The following is a 17,820-nucleotide window of genomic DNA, read 5'->3' as shown; positions in this document are numbered from 1 at the left end:
GGCCGAGGGGCCTCACCTCTCCAGGCCTCCGTCCTCCAGGTCACGGTATTCTGACTTGGTCCAGGTGGAGAACTTTTCTAAGATGTAGGCAGCCAGGCCCACGGGTGAGTCGTTCAGAGCACAGCCTGGATGGGAAGGAGCAAGGGAGGGATTTGAGCCTGGCCCGGAGACTATGACTCCAGGATGGGGGGTGTGGGTGCCACAGAGCAGTAGCAGGCCCTGCAATGCACCCCACTTCTGGAGCCCTGGCCTGAGTAGCCTCCTATGGCAAGGGGAGATCAACAGCACAGCCAGCATTAAGCATCATGGCCAGGGTAACATCACAGAAGCCTCACAAAAGTCATATTGAGCAAACGGAACTAGAATACAGAGTCCACACTGTGTTGCTCCAGTCGCCAGAAGGATGAGTACAGGACCTAGTTAGAGGAGTGAGGGGGACCCATTCAGGTCCCAAAAGAGGCCATCGCCTGTGTCAGACCCATGGGGGCCTGCATTTGCAACATGTGTAAGGAACAAGGTTGCCAGCTTTTGTGGAGAGTGCAGCTGGAAGGCAGGAGAGCTGGAGGCTGTCTTCTCGTGTGTGTGTGTGTGTGTGTGTGTGTGTGTGTGTGTGTGTGTGTGTGTTTGTGTGTGTGTGTATGTATGTTTGTGTATGTGTATATGTGTATGTGTGATTGTGTATGTGTGTTTGTGTACGTGTGTATGAGTGTGTGTGTGTGTGTGTATTTGATGAGCATCTGTTTCACAACTGGAAAGGAATCCTGACTTTGCAAAGGACTAATGTGGTCAGGGGCTGTCCTTGGTGTGGGTATGGGATGGCCATGGGTACTGTGGGAGGCTCTGAAATGAGCAAAATGATTCCCAGGTGACCTCTGAATGGACTCTAGGGAGGGACATCCAGAAGACTCCTCACAGGGTTGGCTCTTCTAAGGCAGTGGTTCTCAACCTGTGGGATGTGACTCCCTTGGGGGTTGAATGACCCTTTCATAGGGGTCACATATCAGATATCCTACATATCAGATATTTATATTACAATTCATAACTGCAGCAAAATTACAGTAGCAATTAAATGAAGTAGTTATAAAATAATTTTACAGTACGGGTGGTCATCACAACATGAGGAACTTTATTAAGGGGTCACAACATTACGAAGTTAGAGAACCACTGTTCTGGGGAGGTGTTCCACCTTCCCTTGTCTTCAAGCTACTTTACAGCTCTGTAAATGATAGAAAATCAGGATAATGCAAATGGTTCTGGTCTCTCAAGAAGGAAAACAATGTCCCCCACAGCAGTGGTAATTTTGTTTCTATACTTGGGATTGGACCCAGGGACTTAACAGTTTCAAGGCAAATGCTCTCCCATTGAGCTGCCTCACTGACATGTTTACTGTGTTTACTCTGAGATCAGGTCTCAGACTAAGCCACCCAGGAGGACTTGTCTTGCTGTAGCCTCCAGAGCACCCGGGATCACAGGCTTGCATGCATCACCAGGCCTGGCTTCTTGTGGGTGTTAATGAATTCTGTATGCATTAGAAAACAAGTTTGTATTTAATACCTTTAAACAAATTACTGTTTGATCATCCTATCATTTTCTTTATGAATTAAAATTTTTAGTTTTTTTCATCTCTCTTCCTCCTCTTCTTTTTTGAATCAAGAGACTTGCTATATAGCCCAGGATGGCTTGGAACTCACTGTGTGGACTCGGTACCTAAAACTTGTGGGGCTCCCCTGGCTCTGCCTCCCATACCTGGGATTACAGTTGCACTGAGCGGCAATGGCTTAGCATGTGTGATGCCCTGAGTTCAATTCTCAGCAAGGAAAGTAGAGTCTTGTGTACCTTATTAGGGCTTTCTTGCTGTAAGCTGTGTTCTCAGGGACAGTGGGATTGCCTCTGGGTCTCCCTGCCCTGGTGTGCTTACCCACAGTGTCTGGCTTGGTGGCCTGGATGTGTAGGTAGCCACTCTCCCTCATGATGCTGTTGAAAACCTTCTCCTTGAAGGGGTACAGCAGCTCAATATCCTGCTCAGTGTAGCCAAGGAATCTCCCGAAGCGCTTGCCCAGGAGAGGAGTCAGGGTGTAGATGCTTCTTGAAACAAAAGCCATGTTCAAGTGCAGGCCTTTCACGTGGCTGTGAGGAGAGGAATGGGCACAGGTGAGCTTGGCTGCTATGTGAGAGGAGATGGGGCTGAAGAGACAGTCTCCGTTGGCACCTGTCCCTTGGGGGCATCCACTGAGTTGGGATGAGTGGCTGGAGAGGAGGGAATTGTTCTAGAGTATTCTGGTCAGGCCTGTTATAGATCTTGTCCAACATGATCTAATACAGGCCTCTTTGTCTGCTTTAGACAGCCTCCACAGTTACCCCAAGGAGAGCAGGGGGTCAACATGCCCTCTCCCACCCAATGAGAGAAAATCTGTTTCCTCAGCCCCAGGACCACTAGCATTTGGGCCTGTGGGGACCTGGCTAAGGGGTGCTCCAATGTCTCAGACACTGCTGGAGAGGGGCCTAGGGTGAACAGCCCTGGGTCTTGTGTGGATTCCACCCACACACAGTTCCTGGCAAAGCTGTACCATGCCTGGATGACTACATTGACTCACTTGGGAACAATCTGGGCTATGTTGGTGCAGATGAGGGACCCCCAGTCCCCGCCTTGAATGTAGAATTTCTGGAAGCCCAGCCGCGACATCAGCTTGTAGAAGATCCTGGCGGTGGCCACCGTATTGAAGCCTGAATGTGAAGGGTACAGACAGGGGAGGCATGAGCACGCCTTCAGAGCACTCGGGTGCCTGCAAGTGCCCTAGACCAGCCTCCCTCCAAGCTGAAGAAACAGAGGCCCACAGAAAGCTAGAAGGAATCTTAGAGCAGCAAGGACACTTTCCCCAGACACAGGGAAAGGGTGAGAGCTGCCTTCCTCAGGATAGGGCCGTGTTTCAGCAGCTGCCACTCTGCCAGGCAGGAAGGTGTGTGCAATGCTTGGCTGGCCACTGTAGGTTGCAGGATGCCCTGCACAGGGACTGAATTAGCCATGTTGGCCTAGAGCAGGGCAAGGCCCAGGTTTGGAGCTGCCCCTGAGCAGCAAATGCATGAGTCCACGCCTGAGCAGTGCTAGGCAGCCACATCTGTCCCCTTGGCTCATACCCCTAAAGAACTGGCCATGTAAAACCTAAAATGTCTGTCAGACTCTCTAGCTTCCCTGCTTCATCTTAGAAGGAGAACACCATGGCATCTTGGCTATATGAGGCACAGTCTGGAATGTGCCGCCCTCCAGCACCCTGTACCTTTCTTGCTAGATGCCTCTGAGAAGCCATAGCCAGGAATGGAGGGACAGATGACTTCAAACACGTGCTCATCACTCAGGCCGTGGGCCTTGGGGTCAGTCAGCAGCGGGATGATCTTGTAAAACTCATAGAAGGAGCCGGGCCAGCCGTGCACCATCAGCAAGGGTTTTGGGGTGCGGCCTGAGGGCAGCTGGGGAGGCTTCACGTGGATGAAGTGGATGTCCAGCCCTGGGGACAGAGCACAGTCGGGGTGAGGGGAGGAGGGGCCTGCTGCAGTGGAGGCTGAAGTCCTGGGGATCTTGTTTCCCTGTGTGCCATTCCTGGAGAGAGTAAGCGCTGTGTCCTTGGTGTCCCTGAGGTACTGATGACAGTAATGACAAGTCTCACTGTTGGGTGCTTGCAGTGAGCTCTGGCTATGTGCATGTCCTCACTGAGCTCCCAGTCACATTATACTGTGCTCTCTGGAAGGCAGAGATGCTCTGGAATGCACTTCCGGGATTCCACATTCCAGGACAGAGCCTGGCTTACAGCAGGCTCCCTAAACACTTGTCCACTGAGAACACAGCAGGGTGGGTGAGGGCCGTATACCCAGCGACAGTGGACTGCATTCGACAGAGCTCTGCAGTGTAGTCGTGAGAAGTGACTGTCACCCGTGTGCTAACCTAATGTACAGAAGCGCTCATTGCCATGGAATTAAATGACCATGTCCTGACCACGGTGTAACCCAGTTTCACAGTCAGCTTTATGCATAGGATATTTACTTATATGGGGTTTACATTCTTTTAGAAATTGAAATATTTTTATTACTTTTCAACTATTTCATATACTATACATGCATGTCTATATGTAAATGATTCGTGATGGTATCCACTCCTCAGGACTCTCCTCTCGTATTCACGCCCTCTTTTCTAACTCATTAAGTTCAATTAGAGCTGTGTATGTGCATGGACAACCTACCATCAGGTACAACCCCGAGGAAAAATGACTTCCCCGCCCCTAGGAACTACCATAGCTTCTCATCTAGGGGAAGGCCATGTTGGGGTTAGCGACTAGCCTGACCTGCTTGTTCATGAGTGCAACAGCCTTTATGTAGCTTACATTCATGAACCTGCCAGAAGCTGAATATTTTGGAAGTCATAAATGCCTTCGTCAGTGGTAGAAGACCACGTGCCTAATATACATGAGGCCCTGTGTTCAGTGTGAGCGCCCTCACACACATATACACACACATAGATGTACGCACATGTAAACAAACACACACAGATGAACATACATGCAAACACACACACATGTAATGTATTTCACTTGTCAAACATGAAAGCACAGCCTTCTCGGTTCCCTGCAGAATAGCTTGTTTCCTCTGTGGTAATGGGGCCGTGTGAGAGTTGTGCCTAGACAGGCACAAGCCCAGGAAAAGGACCAAGCTGTGGTTTCTACAGAATGCATATTGACTTCACATCGTATTAAAGGAGAAAAACCGTAGACTAGACCCTCAGGGGCCAAGGACTTTATATAACTGTATACAGAGATTTGGAGTTCTCAGGGATAAGTTCCAAAATTATACAGAGCAATTGTCTAGGAGTGGGACAGCTGAGTACTTTAGTTTTATTCTTTGTGATAAATGTATTTAATTTCAGGAATTAACAAGCCTTGGGGGAGGATATGGAGAAACTGGAACAGCTGTGGACTCCGGAGGAAACATAAAATGTTCTGTTGCTGATGGTGATTTCTCAAAAAATTGAGTATAGAGATTCTATCTGATTCAGCATTGCCATTTCTGGGTGGCAGCCCAAACAGTTGAAGAGTCTCTTTGCTTTCTTTTGTGTTTTGAAACAGGGTCTCATGTGGATGGCCTACTTTGACCTAGAACACTTCATCCTCCTGGCTGTACCTCTAAAGTGCTGGGATTATAGGCATGCAGCACTGTGTCTGGCCATAAGCAGGGTCTTCAAGAGGCAAGCGTATACCCGTGTTCAGTGTTATTCACAATAGCCAAAGGGGTCAGCTTGGGCTGGTGGAAAGCTTCTGGAAACAGCCTGCCTAACAATGAATCATCTTCATGCCATGGGACAGCACACTTCTTGCCACGGAGCTACTGAACTGTGAACTTCAAGATCACCAAGGTCATTGAATTTTATGTTACATGCATTTTACCACAATAAAAATAAATGGGTTAAAAAATTAACAGCATGATTTAATTTTACTAAAGATTCCCTGCTTAATCAAGTCTTGGCAAAATTTTGCTTTCTATTAAGGCTCTATTAATTCAGATAAAATGACCCTGGGGTCAGCCTTTCTGTAAATAAAGAGTTGGCTTTGTGCCTTCAGGGCTAGTCTGAGGGACAGTGTGAGGGAGGTCATGAGGTTGAGGGCTATAGTTGGACAGGACAGTTTATCACAGGGTTGACTGTTGAGCACCCCAATGGATTACCTAGCCTGAAACTCCACCAGGGGCTGAGCTGATTCAGGCCATGCTCAGATCCCAGGCTTCCTTTACTGATATCGCACAAGGACCTCAAGATTCCTAACTGGACGTTACAGGTCTCTGGTTGCAAAATCATTGTTCTGCCATCAAGTCTAGTGCTACACACTGATGGTTTGTTGACTCTTGGCATTATTTGTATATCCTGCAAGATGGTGAACCACAGCATCTTTGTGACCTTTCACTGGATTCCAGGATGCGGCAGCATGATTGACTTGGGGTCACTGACCTTCCTGCATCCTGGGGTACTGCAGCATGGTTGACATTGGGTCACTCATCTCACACAGGAAGGCAGCCCCCGTGACTCACACACCACTAGGCCAGGCTGGGCTTCTGCAAACTCACCTTCAATCTTGGTCTTGAAGTGAGGGTATTGGTTGATGATCTCCACCTGCTTCCTCCAGTCAAACTCGTTCCTCCAGTAGGACACCACTTTCTTCAGGTAGCTGGCGTTGAAGCCATAGTGGAAGCGACTGCCCTCCAAAGGTGGGGTTGCCCGGAACCTATCGATCCTCTGGTGTAAGTCCTGCAGTGAAGAAGTCAGGGTGGGTGGGCAGAGGCAAGGAGAGAGCTGTGTCCACAACTCAGAGTGAACCTTGCAGTCACAAACGGACACCGTGGAGGGGCCACACAGGGCCCATGGCTGTCACTGGATCCCTGAGAGGCATACGGGTTCTCCCTGTGGACTTCAAATTCCCTTTCATCTATCGGTGGGATGGGAGGTGCAGGGAGAGACTGGAAGACTGCTCAGGCCACACATGATCCGTTCTCCCTACCAGCATCTTCTCATTGCTTAGGTGTGTCAACAATTCTCACTCTAAACACACTAAAGCCATGTATAGGTCTGGAACTGGAATACTTTGCAGGGAGTCACATACCAAGTTTTTAGGCAAGATGCAAGCTCTCTACTCTTTCCCTGAAGTGAAGGACCAGCCACGGATGGTCCGTGCATGAGCAGTGAGGCCGTGGCCACAGATGAGCCCCACATCAGTAGTGAGACTGTGGCCACAGATGAACCCCACATCAGCAGTGAGGCCGTGACCACAGATGGGCCCCGCATGAGCAGGGAAGTCACACTCCAGTCAAACTTACACACAGGACTGAAGCTCAAATGCCAGACAATCATTGCATGACTTCAACTATTACTTTTCTTTTGTTTTGCCCCCTATGTTCCTTTAGAGACACCAAAGTTTGCTCACCAGGCAGTTAAAATACAAGTGGTAGGCTACACTTGGCCTTGAGCCATGGTATGCTGGTCCTTGCTGCACAGTATCAAATGATCCTAGCTTAGATAAAAAGGACACAGGATCCAAATACAGTGGATTCAGTTCAAAGTTCAGCATTCCAGCTGAGGGACGTGCCTGGTGCCTCATGGAGTGGTTCAGGTGTCGTTATTCCCAGAGGTTTTCATGTCCCTGGGCCTCCCACAAACAGGTTTGGAAACTTAGACTCCTTCCAAGTCTTGGCTCCATTCAGGAGGATCCTCAGAGCTCAGTTTCTGCCGTCAGCAGCAAGGGCCCAGCGTGCCCCACACAGGAACCTCAGCCACTTGCTCTTGGCTTCAGTCCAGTTTCCGGTCTCAATCCCTTCCTCCTGCGACCTTTTGTGACCTTTTTTCTAGAGCCTGATGACATTAATCTCTGCTGATGTGTGGGTCACTCTATCTTTGGATACTCCCTTCTTGCGGATGGATGCTAAATGCTGAGCTGTGTGAGGGAGGGGTCTCTGTTCTCCAGGCACCCGGTGGGGCACCTGTCACAGTAGCTGCATAAGGACCGCATGGGGAAGCAAAGGATGGGCTTTGTAAGGTCTGCCTCCTTGGGACCCCCCTTGGTCTGGCTCCTCCAGAAGACTTCCTTCTCTCCTCCCTCTACCCTCTGGCCCCTCCTTTCTGACTCCAACTCTACGTGGAAAGGCCAGGATCCTTAGACTTAGAATCCATCACCCGGGACCCAGTGCTGTACCATTCTCAGGGCCCACCTCTGAGAGCCGGCGCAACAAGTGATTGATGTGGGATTCCCCTCTGTATGCTGTATGTTTTATTGCCATTGGTTAATGAATAAAGTGTTTAGGCCAATGATATAGCAGAGCAAAGCCAGGCAGAAAATCCAACAGAAATTGGCGAAGTCAAGGAGACACCATGTAGCTGCCAAAGGAGAAGGACCTGGAAACTGTCTGGTAGGCCACAGCCCTGTGGCAATACACAGGTTAATAGAAATGGGTTAATTCAAGATGTAAGAGCTAGCTAGAAATATGCCTGAGTCATTGGCCAAACGGTGTTGTAATTAACATAGTTTCTGTGTGATTATTCGGGTCTGGGAAGCCGGGAAATGAAAGAGCAGTCTCTGTTTACATGTGACAATGGACAGGCTTGGTGTAACGATATGATGGGCCCAGAAGTGGTCAACACAGTAGGGGCCTACCCAAGGCTGACCCTGTGGTCTCCATGTGACTGTATTTCCCGAACACTACTTCCCTCTATATTTGTGACTTCCATATCTACCCTGGGCATCTGCTCACTTTCTCCCTTAAACTCTGGACTGGCTGCAAGTGGGCATGAGGTTAGGGGGATGAAGCTTCCATTGGTCTCTGATGCACACAGTGACACTGGAGAGCCCTCCTGGGTCTTGCGTGGGAGAGGAAAAGTAGCCAGAGAGATGGGGTTAGAAAGTAGGAACTACCACTTAGGAGCACAATGCATCTGCCTTCAGGGGCTAGAGCAGACAGACAAAACCTCAAGATGGCCCATTTCCTAAGTTCCATCTTCAACCATGTCCCCACTCTGTTCTAAGGAAACCACAGCCAGTCTGCCCCTTTGGTTCCTACCCAGGCTGGGAAAGGGCGTCTCACCTTGATCTCCTCATCTGATGTTTCCACCTTGAAAGGTCGGATGCTCTCATCTTCTCTGGCTGAGGGCTTTGACCCTGGGCCCCACCAGCCATCTCCGAGTGGTAAGGTTTCCTCGTTGTCCCGGGAGACAAACCAGTAGATGACAAGGCCCAGCGCCGAGGCCAGGAGGAGTTCCAGCCACATGACTCCTGTGAGATTGAATGGGATAGATCAGCAAGAGGAGAGACCCAGCCAGAACCTCACGTCTAGCTTTGCAGAGACGAGTTACCAAAAAGGCTCTTCCCAGTGCATCCCCCAATGTGATGATAATCTTGACTGTCAGCTTGTCCCAAAGCTAGGAGAAAAGCCGCCAGGTGTGTTTGTGAGAGTGCTTCCGGAAAAGATGGACTGAGGTGGGAAGGCCCACCCTGGATTTGGTTGGTGCCATTCCACGTCAAGAGCCCCAGGCTGAACAGAGGGAGAAAGTGAGCTGAGCACCAGCATCCAGCTCTCTCTGCTCCCTGACTGTGACACAGTGTGACCAGTGACCTGCTCCTGCCACCATGTCTGCCTGCTGTGATCGACTCTATCTTCAAGCACAGCCCAAACCAATTCTTCCAGCCATAATTTGTTTAACAGGTATTTTGTTACAAGAACCAGGAAATAAGACACATGTGACCTGCTCCTGGCCTTATTCATGTTTGTCCTGTGGGAGAAGTAATGGGTGCCAGGATTAAAATGGGGTTCATTGTGTCATCCCCACAAAAAAAAAAAAACGCTTGTGAGAAAACAATTCTTCTGTGTAACTGATAGTAGCTGTGGAGACGGACTCTGCCATAGCCTAGGCTTGCACAGCCGCCACAGCCCCACACAGAAACGCTTCTGCGAGGACAACAGTGTAGCCAGTGTCTTCCACCTCATTCTGAAGTCACTTTCTTTATTAGTAACTGCAGCCAAGGCTACTGTTTCAATGTATTCGATGTCATGCAACTTTGTTTTAATTTTGTCTATTATTATTATTATTATTTTGGTTACTGGGGCCATAATCCCTGGTCTCGAGCATAGTAGGCAAGAGCTACACTGCCAGTCCTCATTTTTGCCTTTAAAAAACTCCCTTTGTTTCAATCTTTTCTAATATGGGCATAATTTACTATGACCTGTGTATTTTCTTATACTTTTGGTTGTGAGCCTAGTCTTAACGGCTGAGCCATCTCTATAGTTCTTACCTGTATATTCTCATTGCCTTGTTTTTTGCTACTCCTAAATTAATAGTAATATTTGGAAAAACACTGGTTCTTGTTTGGTTTTGATGATGTTTGAGATGGAGTTTGGCTATGGTATCTAGGCTGGCCATGAACCCCAGCCATCTTCCCTCAGGCTTCCTAGTACCCAGGATTACAGGTATGCCTCATCATGTCTGGTCAGTAATTTACAGTTTTAGGCCAACAATGCTGAAGAAATATAATATTAAATTATGTAAAATGTTAGAGAGACAAACTTACTCATAACTCCAGTAAGTAATGAGAACGGCCCACCTCCCTGAGACACATATATGGTGGCTTCAGCACAGTGCTGGGTGGAGCTGTGGAGGCTGCAGATAGAGGCCTGGGCCTTTCGAGGGGCCTTCTGCTCCTGAGGCCTTCAGCAGGCTCTCTCTACACCCCATGTGTGAAAAGAGGGGCTGCTGTCCCATGTGTGGTCTTGGGAGGAGGGTTCTTCATGGGGCACAAGGAAAGTGACAGGACAGAGACCTGGGACACTGCACACACTGGTTGGGGACAATGCTAGGAAGCCCGCCTTTGGCTACACACGTCATCTCAGTGCGTTTTCACCAGCTTTAATGAAATAGGACGGATATGTCTGCAGTGTACTCATGGGCATGGGCAAGCAGCTGCACAGCTGATGCCAGCTGCTGTCACCCCAACAAAGAGAAAGCTTACACCCCGAACCTGTTGCTTCTCTAGTCCCCAGGGCATCCTGAGCCCTCGGTAACCACGTCTCCGGTTTCTGTGGGCATGCACTATTACATTTCAGAAAATCCAAGCTGTACTGGCACGCCCATGAGTCTGAGTCTTTTGTCTTTTCTCTCAGGAGGAAGAAGAACTTGTATCTGCAAACCAATACAGAAAGGTCCCAGCCCAGCATTGTGACCTGGCTTCTCAGCTTCCCATCTTCCAAGTGCAGTGCCTTGCTTGGCACAAACATGAACCTATCCTTGGAGAAAGGGCAGAGGAGGTTTCCCTGGGCACCCTATAGTCAGGACCAGTCTGGAGCGATGGAGGAGGAGCAGCAGCCTAAGGCAGGAAAACCCTTTAGAAAAACACCTGTGTGCACTCCACCCGCTAATTTCAAATGGTCAGGTCTCAATCAGTGTTGAGCCTCCAGGTATAAACCTGATGAAAGTTGCCCTTTTAAGCTGAGAACTGGGCCACCAGATGTCATTTCCAGAGATACCAGGCCTTACAAAGGGCCAGTCATGAACTTTCCACACTGAAGTGGCTGATGTAGGGGCACCTGTTTCTTGATGGGGACAGAATCTCATATGGAAACTGCTTCTGTCTGGCAGTGTCCTTACTGATCTCCCTAGTGCCGCCTGCAGTCTCAGAGCCACCGCTGTTTCTTCCCTTATATCCACCCATCACCAGGAATTAGTGCCACGGCCATCCCGTACTGAACGGAGACCTCATCACCCCACATCAGATGCTGCCAGAGATCTCAGCCGAAATCGTTGGGATGCTGAGATCCCAGGACAGTCATCCATGGAAGCCATGCCCTGGAAATACAGACTCCTACTTGTAATTGTCTCCCTCTTCAGACTGGGAAGGTCTGCGTGGCTCAAAGTCTCTGTGAGAATGTTTCCTGAGAGCCTGGGTGCTGGAGAGCAAGCTTTGCCCATCCTAGTGGGAGGACGCTGCATGTGTGTGGATCTCTGTGTGCGTGGATTTCTCTCTCTCTCTCTCTCTCTCTCTCTCTCTCTCTCTCTCTCTCTCTCTCTGTGTGTGTGTGTGTGTGTATGTGTGTGTGTGTGTGTGTGTATTTGCGCACCTCTCTCTGTGTCTGTGTTCTCTCTTTCCCCGTGCATGTGCTTGTGTGAATCTCTCTCTGTTGGTCCCTCATTCCAGCTCCAGACCAAGGCTCTTGTCTCTCAGCCTAAGGACCCCTTAGCCCTTGTCCTCAGATCCCCAGTCAGTCAGGTGGTGAGAACCGCTTAAATGAAACAGGTTAGAGACAGCTGAAGTGGAGCCCCTCTGAGTCCAGACAGGGACTTTGTATCGCCTTTTTTTTCCCCATTTCCAGAGACTCTGCCCTTACCAGAAAGTCCTCTTCTTTGAGAAGACAGAATACTGTCATCTGTGTCCCCATGCCTTTTCCGTTTCTGGGTGGGATTATCCCAGCGTTCTCTGCTCTTCCCCAGGGCTAAATGAAAGTGCCTTGACCCATTCGTGGTCACAGCACCTGGAGCCGGGGACAGGTGAGGGGAGCTGAATGTGAGTCCCTACCTGCCCTGCCGTTCTACATTTGCACAGCACGATGACTCAGCTGATCCACTGTGTGTGCAGGGCAGTTATGACTCTGGACTTCAGACAGCAAACAAAACCACAGTGATCGAGACCCGGAGTCCCAGAAAACAGAATCCAGGTAAAAGGGCATAACAATGACTCATGATGGTTTTTGCCCCAAATTGTCACCCCTTATGCCGGGTTTTGTTTACCCATGGGTGACAGGAGCCTGAAAATGTAAATAGAAATTTTAGAAATAATTCTTAGTTAAAACTGTGTGCTGGGCTGGCAAGACGGCTCTGTGAGTAAAGGCACTCGCTGCTAACCCTGGTGGCCTTGGCTTGACCTTGGGGAGCCACGCGGTGGAGGGAAAGAACTGACTCTGGAAAGCTGTGCTTCCACCTCTTCACTCTCCCCCCCCCCCCAAAAGAACCAACCAACCAAAACCCAAAAGCTGGGGCTGTAAGTGGTGACATCACCCACTGTTTTGTCCAACGTATCCATGACATATACACTAGGTGTATCCATGACGTATACACTAGGTGTCCTTTAGCTGCATAGGAGCACCCACAGTTACCACAGAGATGGTTCCAGTGACTCTATTTCACTTGGCTGCTGTGGTGCTGGGATGTCCCACAGTACAGGTGCAATTGAGTTATTAGCTATTGTCAACTTCTCATTGGGTCTCATCATAAGCTCTGCTTTATCATGGGCAAGGAAGTACAGGAATGTGTGGGACATTACGGGTTTCAGAATTGCTTTTGGCTTAAGGCATTCACGTGGTGGGGTGTCATGTGGAGGGGAAGTATTGTCTCTCGAAAAGCTCAAGAATACAGTAGTGTGTGTGTGTGTGTGTGTGGAGGGGAAGTATTGTCCCTTGAAAAGCTCAAGAATACAGTGGTGTGTGTGTGTGTGTGTGTGTGTGTGTGTAAATCAACAGATCTAAAGAGTAATTTAAAGGCTCTGTCTCTTACATTCAAATCCAGGCGACAAGAGTATTAGTATTATCCATTATTGTGATGGTTTGAAAGAAAATGGCCCCCATAGGGAGTGGCACTATTAGGAGGTGTGGCTTTGTTGGAGTAGCTGTGGTCTTGTTGGAGGACACGTGTCACTATGGGGGTGGGCTCTGAGGTCTCGTGTATGCTCAGGTAATTCCCAGTGTCTCAGACCACTTTCTGTTGCTTACAGGTCAAGATGTAGGACTCTCAGCTCTGTCTCTAGCACCATGTCTCCCTCACACCACCATGCTTCCCGCCATGATGACAATGGACTAAACCTCTGAACTGTAACCCAGCCCCAGTTAAATGTTTTCCTTTATGAGAGTTGCTGTGGTCATGGTGTCTCTTCACAGCAATAGAAACCCTAACTAAGACAATCTTATAAAACAGTAGTATACTTTCCTCCAGTGCCTTGGAGCCCCGGGCCTCCTCAGACTACAAAGCAGGACCGGCTGCATTGTCTCAGTTCACCCCTGACTAACACTACTTGTTACTTAATAGCAGGTTATAATAGCACACAAAGACCAGAACCTCCGATTAGCCTCAAGTAGCCACTTGCATTGCCCTTCTGCAGGCTGGATTTGCTGCGTTTGCTAAGAACAGTACAGGTGAACCCACTAATTGTGGACCTTTTTTTTTAAAACAAAGAAACAAACACAAAAGTCCTCCAACACTTATTTAAGATAAGAATCAGAGAAGGGCAGTGCCTAGCTACATGCTTTTGAGGGTTCCAATTCATGGCTCAATTCCAAAGACTGCATTCCTGCTACAGTCCCCTCCCTGGCTCTCTCCCCCAGGACACGTTGACAGTCTGAAGCTTTCAAACCAACCCTGAGACCTCAGAACACTGATAATCGTGCTCCCAGATACTGCGGCCCCCAAGGAGTCTCCTGAACTATGAGTCATTCCCCCCCACCAACAGAAAGGATAATAAGCAATACCTTCTGCTAGACAGTGGGTAGTACATCCTGGAAGGAGTAGAGCCTGGAGTCCGACCAATCAGAGCTGGTGCCCATGGTGTCTATGGGTATCTTTGACCACACACCCCTCCTCCCCTGAGACTGAGCACTTGAGGTGCCCACCATCTAGAGCAGAGTAGACTTGGCTCCTGCTTCTTTTGGAGACTGGAAAAGGGGCTTCAGGCACCTGATGGATCCTGAAGTCCACTAGATGAAAAGTACAGGTGTGTATGTAGTCTAGGAAGGGTAGCAACTGATGCAATTTGCCGTGGCGGAGGCCACTGCAGGGAGACATCATCATGAGCCCGGGTAGTCATGGACACCTCCCCTGTGATAAGCCACTGACTTTTTCATGGACCTTCTACGAGAGGTCAGCCTCAGATGGTCCCGTTTCTGGGAGAGCATGGCTCAGAGGGAAGACCTAACCTTGAGTCCTCTGGGAAGATGTGTCCTTTCATTCAGGGACCATGCAATGCCTGTGGTCAGAGCGGCATGACAGCACACTTGGTTACACAGTGAGGATGCTACCTGGCTTTCCTTCAGAGCGTCTGTGCCCTGACACCCCAAAGAGCAGCTTTGATGCATTGGTGTTAGGGACAGGAGAATCATGGAGGCACAATAAGGGGCTTTCTGGTGTGTTTTCTTCCTTAGGCGGTTCCATTTGCGGCTCTACCATTCAGCAGCTGCGGGGCTCTGGAGAAATTACGAAACCCCTTGACCCATTGTCATCTAGAGTGTGGGGATCATCAACCTATCAGGCTGCTGGTGAAGACTGAAGGGCTCTGAGCAGGTGCTCCACCAAAGGGGGTGCCCTTTCCTTTTCCCTAACTCACTGTGTGGGACTCCCATATCCAAACATTCTACAGCGGCCTAGGCGCACAGCACCAGGCTGAAGGTGAGAGGGTGCAGAGTGGAGACACCCGTGTCCTGAGGTGCCCACTCTCCTGCGCATGCACCATCACCAAAGCTGTGAAGCAGAAGGATTAAGCTCAACCCAGCTCATGGAGGCCTGAGACCCACCCAAGTTCTGTAAATCATGTCCTTGGGGTGCCTGCTTTTGCTATTAGCTCGGAGAAGTTCTGTTCTCACTGTCAAGAATCCCACAGCTATCTGCTGAGCCTCTACCTTGTGGCAAAGAGCTACAGTGATGTCTTCTGTGTGGTTCCTTTCTGCTGCAGTAGAGAATATTCTAACCTCTTCAGAATACCAGGGTTAGGCCGGCAGTGGTGGCGCATGCCTTTAATCCTAGCACTTGGGAGGCAGAGGCAGGCGGACCTCTGTGAGTTCAAGGTTGGCCTGGTCTACAAAAGCTAGTTCCAGGACAGGCACCAAAGCTACACAGAGAAACCCTGTTTTGGAAACAAGCTAAATGCTCCTCAACAGAAGAATGGATTAGGAAAATTTGGTACATTTACACAATGGAGTACTACACAGGAAAAAAAATAATGACATCTTGAAATTTGCAGGCAAATGGATGGATTTAGAAAACATCATATTGAGTGCAGTAACCCAGACCCAGAAAGACAAATCTAATATGTACTCACTCATAAGTGGTTTTTAGACATAAAGCAAAGAAAAACCAGCCTACAGTTCACAATCTCAGAGAACCTAGACAACAAAGAGGACCCTAAGAGAGACATACATGGATCTAATCTTCATGGAAAGTAGAAAAGGACAAGAACTGAGTAAACTGGGAGCATGGGGACCTTGGGAGAGGGTTGAAGGGGAGGGGAGAGGCAGGGAGGGGAGCGGAGAAAAATATATGCCTCAATAAAAAACAATTTTAAAAAATAAATATCATTTTAACATGAACAATTCTAAGTTGAAATTTGATAGAACAAGCTATATTAACAGCAAAACTACAACTGAGTAAGAATTTTCATGTTTTAGAAAAAAAGTATATTTCCCAATAAAAAGAAAACAACTCTGTCTTGAAAACCCAAACAAACAAACAAACAAAAAACCAAAAACCCCAACAGAGTTTAGGGGATATCTGGAAAGAATAGGCAACAAAAGCGCAGGTCCCAAGTCCTTTCCATCACATTAGCACCTGAAACTGGGGGCTAATTTATCTGTACCAAAGGTTTCTTTCTCCCAGTAGTCTTTTTATTTGTTTTGTAACCCAGTGTTCCAATGAGGAAAAACATCGCGCTCAGAGTTGGAGAGGAAGGCAGAGCTCGGGGTGTGGCTCTGGGCAGAAGTTCCTGGCACATGGAGATGTGTTTGGTGCCTAGTGCTACAAAAGCCGAAGGAAACCATATTTTCTCTCTTGCAGTCATGGTAGTCACCCCATGAAATGATGAGTTGAGTTGCCTAGTAAAGAAGATGTGTTTTTTGGTTTTGGTTTTTCAAGACAGGGTTTTTCTGTGAAACATAGTCCTGGCTATCCTGGAACTTGCTTTATAGACCAGGCTGGTCAAATTCACGGAGATCCAGCTGCCTGTGCTTCCCTAGAGCTGGGATTAAAGGTGTGCACCACCGCGTACTAGAGAAGATGCATTTAAACAACAACAAAAGGCAGCTCGATACATTTGTTACAACATTGTTGGGGAGGATGGGGGCGGGTGGCTCAGTGGTTAGAAGCATCGCTATTCTTTTGGATGATGGGGATTCCATTCTGTTCTCATCCACCTGGAACTCTAGTTTCAGGGGCCCTGGCATCTGCTGGCATTGCACACACAAGGCTCACAGATATACACACAGTCAAAACACCTAGGTGCATAAAATTAAAAAACAATAACATAGTAACTGGAGGACAGGGGTCATTTATTGGAAATTTGGGGAGCAATCGAGTCCTTATAGGAAGAATTAAGGCTATACATATTTTAATATTAGGTGCTAGTATGCATCTGGCCTTGGTGGCAGAGAGAGTGTCCAGCATATTCAGTGCCACAGATTAAATATTGTACTTATTAGCTTTTAAACAAAGGTGCATGTTATCTACTCTATTAAATGTAAATTTCAGTTTTACATTTCTACACTATGAAAAGCTTTATCTGGGAATCCATTTCAACAGTGTCAGAGTCTTGTACAACACACCCAAGCAGGTGTGACAAGAGTGACCAGGGCACTGCTGTGTGGCTTCCTTCTGTCTGTGATGTCCGTGAGACAAAGATCGGTGTGGGAACCTACGTGCGCCAGCAGCCTGGTGAAAAATGTAAATCCATGCAGACAAAGTTGGCAAGGTGGAGACAGGGTAAAGATAGGTGTAGGGAGAAGGGGACGGGGCCATTGGAGAACTGGTGTGTAAGAGAGGGGGGCATCGCTTACATCCATGCAGTGACCCCACTGTTACCGCAGAGATGACCATTTACATGCATGCAGTGACCCCACTGTTACCGCAGAGATGACCGTTTACATGCATGCAGTGACTCCACTGTTATCGCAGAGATGACCACCGTTTACATGCATGCAAAGACCCCACTGTTACCGCAGAGACGGCCGAGATATGTGTGTTTATTCTAGACTTCTTGTGAGTCTCACATCTTTATACCTGCCTACCATCTTGCTTTCTCAGGTGTCTCCCAATCTCCAACACAAGTGGCTTGGAACTGTCATCCAGTGCCCCTGAGCTTTTCATCTTCTGGGGCTTCTACTCCCATGCCTCTATCCACCAGCCACCGTCAGGTTCCCAAACACAGATTCCCTGGCATTCCCTTATTCCACTGATATATCTGTAAGCTCCACAACTTTTCTTCCAAAGGATAGCTATCAAGTCTACCTCTGCCATCACGTCCAGCCCAGGCACCTGCAGGATCTCCCCAGCACTGCTGC

The 17,820-nt window shown here is 48.6% G+C and overlaps 1 protein-coding gene across 1 annotated transcript in view; it reads right to left on the bottom strand.

The window, feature by feature from the left end:
* The window catches only part of LOC148121980 (epoxide hydrolase 1), a 29,678-nt gene that overhangs the window by 2,776 nt on the left and 9,082 nt on the right, over nucleotides 1-17,820 (bottom strand). The window contains exons 2-7 of the mRNA XM_087906073.1: nucleotides 8,608-8,795; nucleotides 6,103-6,283; nucleotides 3,276-3,503; nucleotides 2,595-2,724; nucleotides 1,919-2,127; nucleotides 17-125 (exon numbers count right to left, since the gene is read on the bottom strand). Of these exons, the coding sequence (XP_087762199.1) occupies nucleotides 17-125; nucleotides 1,919-2,127; nucleotides 2,595-2,724; nucleotides 3,276-3,503; nucleotides 6,103-6,283; nucleotides 8,608-8,790 (1,040 nt within the window). The 5' untranslated portion in view covers nucleotides 8,791-8,795. The remainder of the gene's footprint in view (nucleotides 1-16; nucleotides 126-1,918; nucleotides 2,128-2,594; nucleotides 2,725-3,275; nucleotides 3,504-6,102; nucleotides 6,284-8,607; nucleotides 8,796-17,820) is intronic.

This window comes from Myodes glareolus, chromosome 5 (genome assembly GCF_982192425.1).
Source record: "Myodes glareolus chromosome 5, mMyoGla1.1, whole genome shotgun sequence".
In the NCBI taxonomy this organism is placed as follows: Eukaryota; Metazoa; Chordata; class Mammalia; order Rodentia; family Cricetidae; genus Myodes; species Myodes glareolus.
Note: the sequence above shows the minus strand (reverse complement) of the source record. Positions and strands in the feature narration are given on the sequence as shown.